Source organism: Etheostoma spectabile, chromosome 13 (assembly GCF_008692095.1).
Source record: "Etheostoma spectabile isolate EspeVRDwgs_2016 chromosome 13, UIUC_Espe_1.0, whole genome shotgun sequence".
Taxonomy (NCBI): domain Eukaryota; kingdom Metazoa; phylum Chordata; class Actinopteri; order Perciformes; family Percidae; genus Etheostoma; species Etheostoma spectabile.
Window position 1 is genome coordinate 20,814,144 of NC_045745.1, and position 5,730 is coordinate 20,819,873.

The following is a 5,730-nucleotide window of genomic DNA, read 5'->3' on the forward strand; positions in this document are numbered from 1 at the left end:
TACACACACACACACACACACACACACACACACACACAGTCTATTCGAGACCCCCAAAACCTTATACATTGGTCTCAACTGGCCTTGGAAATCATTTATTTAAACTTAGCTAATGAAAAAAATCCTGTAATGTATCCAGTCCATGTTATATGCAAGGATGGTTATTTTCTAGTATGCAGTTTTTGAGGTGCATACAGTGAAAAATACTTGCTGGCAAAAATAGTTTGTAATTAAAAGGTACATTGCATCATATCAAGAGAAACATTAAGAAAAGTACTCTACATAAAATAATGGCCCTTAATCAGGCATTAATCTGATGGCAAAATCTAAAATGGAAGGTAGAGGAAAATTATCACTTTTAATAGTAACCAATTGTAAAATAAGAGCCCAACAGTATTTTAGGGACCATTGTTCTGAGTAGTTCAAGGCTTGACTCATGTTGTCTTTTAAACATCAATAAAACTGTAGGTGTCCTACTGTACTTTGAGTTATTGTGAACTGCTACCAGCCTGAAAAAAGAGGAGAGGGGAGAAAAAAGAATATATTATGCAATTATTCCACCCTAGCAAAAAGTATGACCATCCAGTGTTATCTCAAGACCCGACCTGCTCTCTGCTGGGGGAACAGAGTACGGATTCAGTATACTCCAGAATTTGTAACTGTACTATTAGCACAAGGAGCAAGAGAAAGTAATAGTGTCACCTTCTGGCAATAATGTAATGGCTTAAATCTTGTGAATGAATTTGGCTGAAATTATGTAAAACCTAGCCTACAATGCAAAATTAAGGCAGCAATGCCATTTTCATTTGAGTAAACAAGATTGAATTAGCTGTGCACTTACAGAGAAAAAAGTGATTTTTGTAATGAAGGGGGACATACTGTAGTAAAAAACAGGTGACAACAAGATCAGAAACCTTTCCCCATAAGAACTTAATTACTAGAGGCTGTTGGTTTGACACCTTCCCTTCTTTTCAGGTGTCCTCTGTGTGACATTATTTCACACATGAAATTGATGAGAGGCACCCACGGGCATTCTTCCCTACTTCCAAGATGACTAGGATGGTGAATGATCACTGTTGCCAGCTCGCCAAAGGCAGCAGAAGCAGAGAGAGAAACATGCAAGGGTGTCTTCAAGTAGGCCTACAGCATTCCTTCTGTGGTTCACACACACACACACACACACACACACACACACACACACACACACACACACACACACACACACACACACACACACACACACACACACACACACACACACACACACACACACACACACACACACACACACACACACACACACACACACTTCATTTCCCAAAACTGCCAAAGTTAGCGAAGGCATCTTGTTTTGGTGAAACCAGGGCTGGCGTGATGGTGTGTGCAAGGCTCACCCCGACTCCTGGCACTCCTATGCCTGTCATATCACCCATCATCACTGGAGTGGCCATGCCCATATTCATGCTCATGTTCATTCCCATCATGCCTTGGCTTACAGGTATTCCCGCCATCCCAATTGTTCCCGTGGTCATTGAATGGGGCATACTTGATGCCAAGGAAACAGGCATGCCAGTTGCCATTGATGCAGGCATGCCCATCGTCATGGGGTTGGCTGGTGGTCTAATGGGTGTCGCATGGGGCGGGGAGCTGAGGTTCAGTCCTCCAAAGTTCTGGGCCAACAGGTTGACGGGAGGCACTGCTGCACAGACACAAATGGGCAGCGAGAAGTTAATAAACTCTGTTGTTCCACTAAGGCTGGTCAGATAGTCTATTATTTAAGTCAAATATTTTTAAATGGCATTCAAGACTTTTTAAAACATTTGACAGCCTTTTTCTTTTGTTTTTAAGAAAAAAACTGAAATCAATGCTATTTAAGATCTTTTAAGACCCTTTTTTTCTTTTTCTTTTTTTATTGCACACAGAAAATTAATCACAGTATGGAACATGATACCTGTTTGCTGGATGATATTGTTAAGTGTGGGCGGTGTCTTAGTGGGGTTGAGGCCTGCTGATAGGAAGTCCAGGCTGATGTTGACGGAGGGGTCGGACCAGGTCGACCCTAACGATCCCGGACCTCCAACACCCACCTTCGACTGTTGTCCTATGGGCTGCTGAGATGTCATGCCTCCCAGGCTCTAAAAAAAAATACAAATATTTCACACTTTTACTAACTGTCAAGAACCCAAAAGAAAAACTGATATCAATTAACAGCCTTGAACTGGAGCACTTCATATTTATTGAAAATTGAAACAAAAAGTGTTCTTAAGGGTCCACTAACTTAAATCTTTGATTATGCTGGCAGCAATGCTGAATGTTTAAGTCATCATTAATAGTGCAATTTTATTGCACTATTAATTTAGATTTGACCATTGGACCAATATATTTTGGAATCTTCTGGGTTTTTCTTTCAATGGATTCCATTATCTACAACATTTCCAGATTTATTTTTTCACTTTGAGACAATTCTAGACCTTCCTGTAAAGTGTACCATATTTACCTGTTGAGAGCGAGAAAGGGGCATGTTTGGCATAGCAACAGATGCTCCTGGCGTCGCCCCTCCCAGAGAGAAAGTCATGCTCTGAGAGGCACTCAGCGTTGTATGTGGGTTTGTTAATTGATGGTTCACTCCACCCATCAGGTCAAACAGCTCAGCAGAAGGTGGGGCGGAGGCGGGATTAGAGACTGGGGCTGTGGGTGATTGGACGTTGCCAAACAGGTCAGTGACAGGCTGGGAGAGACCGGAGCTAGACAAAGTTGGCGGATTGGCCGAGAAAGCATTCCAGTCCCCAAATTCTCCATTTCCACTGGATGGTGCAGAAGCTGGCCACAAGAAAGTAGTGATATGTTTAGTTGGGATTGTAACGGTCCTACTCCTTCACTGTGTACTAAATTAGCACTCAGTTTCTAAAATTCTGCAAAAAATCTAAATACAATACACATAGTATGTACAACATAGCTTTTTGTCATGCTGGCCCTCATCTGAACTTTAGGGCGCTTTCACACCATACCTGTTTTGGTTGTGATAAAATTAACTCTGGTGTGTTTGCCAAGTTAGTACAAACAATCAAACGAAGGTGCGGACCAAAGAACTGGACCAAGACTGGTACATGGTAACACGTATGATCTGACAGTCAAAAGCAGTTCAAACTGCAGTCTGCTATTCTTGTATCCTTCTGTGTACTTGGGCAGTTCATTAAGTCTGTTAAAAAGGGTGTGACAAAGTGACCCCACAGTACAACGCCCCAGTCTTTTTTAATTGGGTCTTTTTTTTAGGTGTGAAAGCACCCTTAGATTACAGGACAAGCTGAGAGGTAAGATCAAGTTTACCAGTGGATGTTGGGAGGCTGGCAGAGGCTGCAGGAGAGGAGAAGTCAGCAAAGCCACCAATGAGGTCAGAACTGCCACCTGGATGGACACACACAGACACACACGGACACACACATACACACACAGCAAAGAACTAAGAACTCTCTTGTCCAACCAAGAATGATACAACTCATACACCACATATCCAAATTTTAAAACCACATCATTTCTTTCTCATCTTTGTGTGTGTAAAAGTTTGTAGTTACCTGTTGCAGTGCTCTGATTGGATAGAGGGTCAATCACTAGCAGATCAGCTAGACCGCTACTTGAAGACTGCCTGACTGAAGACTAAAGATAGAAATAGAGAAACACAGTGATTGATTGAACATGTACAATTAAAAATGTATCTCACATTCAGAAAAGTGTTTGTGTGAAGACCTTCTCTTCTGGGCTCCTGTCTCCAGTGTAGTGGGCTGCAGCACCAAGGTCCAGAGTCTTGCTACTCGGAGCTCCGCTGCGTTTCCGCGTGGTGGTGGTTGTGGTTTCTGTTGCTTGTGTGATCTGGATGCTCTTCGTTGTGACAGTTTCCTCCTCATCTTTGAACTCAAGGGTTTCCTGTCTGCCATTTCTCGATGCTCGATCTTCCTCGTTGTCACTATGGCAACCAAACATGGAGGACTTACAAGAAGCATCACTCAGGAGATTTTGCTATCAAGTGTTTTTCTTGTTTTGCAATTAATGTATGTCCGTGGTTATGTAATGTATAATCCAAGACATAATGGTTTCAAGATTTTAAACACATGACAGGGTGGCCAAGAGCCATCTGATGCATTATTTTGATATTTGCATAAGTAATGCAGCTTGTAGTAACTTTAGTATACACCCTTAAGACCATTTTAAAACAAGCATTCGTTCATTTTGACACACACAAAATGTAATATGTGTACGTGTGCATGGTGACATCATCAGTGTGTACATTTACCTGATTCTGTCGGGTGAGTCCTCTCGTTCCTTCTTTCTGAACTTGTTGAGCGTGTCATCGATAGTGCTGCCTATCTTGTCACTGATCTCTCCGAGCTTTTCACTAAAGGGGAAAGCTCCTCTGCTCTTATCCCAGTCCTCATCCCACTTACTCCGATCCAACTCATTAGCTGGAAAGAAGAACACATAAAAGGACGGAGAGAGAAAGAGCAAGAATTTGTAAACTTGTGCAGTTTCACAGGCATCCCCCAAAGGACATCTACAGTCTCTCATGCTAGTTGTATGAAACTCGTAATTTCAGCTGTACAATGCTGTTTAACAATTGCTAATTTATAGAAAATTTAAGAAACTAAAAGCAACAATAAGCTTAGAGCTTATGCAAAATATTATTGAAATCTGTTTTCGATTAATTGTTTGGTCGGAAAAATGTCTTGTTCTTGTCCCCGATAACTGTCCAAAATCCCAAACTACACACTTTACAATGATATACAGCAGCAGAGCCTCACATTGTGGAAGTTGGACCTGGAAAATGTTTGGGATTTTTCCTTGATAAATGTGTTACATTTTCTGTATTGATCTGTAAACTTCAACTTACTTAGTGTTGGCTGCTAAGAAAATAAATACAAGGAATATCTTCAGGTAAGTCCCCTGAAATATTACTTCAGTGTATCAATAGGAGCTTTACATTATTGCTTAAACAATTAATAATCTGACATAAATCCATGATCATTTTTGGAAATTCTTCATTCATCATTTATCAATTAAAAACACTCCAGACATTTCCTGTTTGAAGATCGTCCAATGTGAGGATGATCTTTTGTGTTTTATATCACAACATCTCATTAGGTTTTTGTTATTTGCCTTTTTGTGGAGGAAAAAGTTTATTTTGCATTATGATCCTTGACAACAGCTAAGTGGGTCACTTGTATAACTTGTTGATTCACTGTTGTATAACTATTATTATTGTTTTGTGTTTCATTTATCAATTGTATGTGTTTCATTTATCAATTGTATAATTGTTTTGTGTTTCATTTTTCAATTATATAACTTGTTTTGGTGACGTATCAAGCTCATGTTTTGAAAAGTTTGGTCATGTTTTGAGGACGGCGCTCCTGTTTTGGAAACATGGTTTCGAGGCAGGTGCGCCGGACCCACCAAGGAATGGGCTGGGAGCGAGGGTTGGCCCCCCCCCCGCTCACACACCATCCTTGTTTGTTAAGAGAATAAAAAGACGGAGAATCCCTCGGTCCGACAGAGCCTGCCTGTGAGTCGCGTACGAGACGTCCAGCAACGTTGATGCGGGCGCTGCCGGACTGAACGGCTCTCCAGTCCTGTGTCGAGGTAAGGGCTCGGAAAGTAGCGCATACTTTGCATCACGTATTGACGGCATGTGCATGCCGTTTGCTTTGCTGTATTCTGTGGGGAATAAAGTGACACATTATT

General features: G+C 41.4%; 1 protein-coding gene across 1 annotated transcript in view; it reads right to left on the minus strand.

The window, feature by feature from the left end:
- The window catches only part of LOC116700481 (clathrin interactor 1), an 11,425-nt gene that overhangs the window by 520 nt on the left and 5,175 nt on the right, over positions 1-5,730 (minus strand). Inside the window, exons 6-12 of the mRNA XM_032533739.1 lie at positions 4,289-4,457; positions 3,745-3,961; positions 3,573-3,654; positions 3,328-3,405; positions 2,498-2,820; positions 1,952-2,135; positions 1-1,699 (exon numbers count right to left, since the gene is read on the minus strand). The exon at positions 1-1,699 is cut by the window's left edge and continues 520 nt beyond it. Of these exons, the coding sequence (XP_032389630.1) occupies positions 1,311-1,699; positions 1,952-2,135; positions 2,498-2,820; positions 3,328-3,405; positions 3,573-3,654; positions 3,745-3,961; positions 4,289-4,457 (1,442 nt within the window). The 3' untranslated portion in view covers positions 1-1,310. The remainder of the gene's footprint in view (positions 1,700-1,951; positions 2,136-2,497; positions 2,821-3,327; positions 3,406-3,572; positions 3,655-3,744; positions 3,962-4,288; positions 4,458-5,730) is intronic.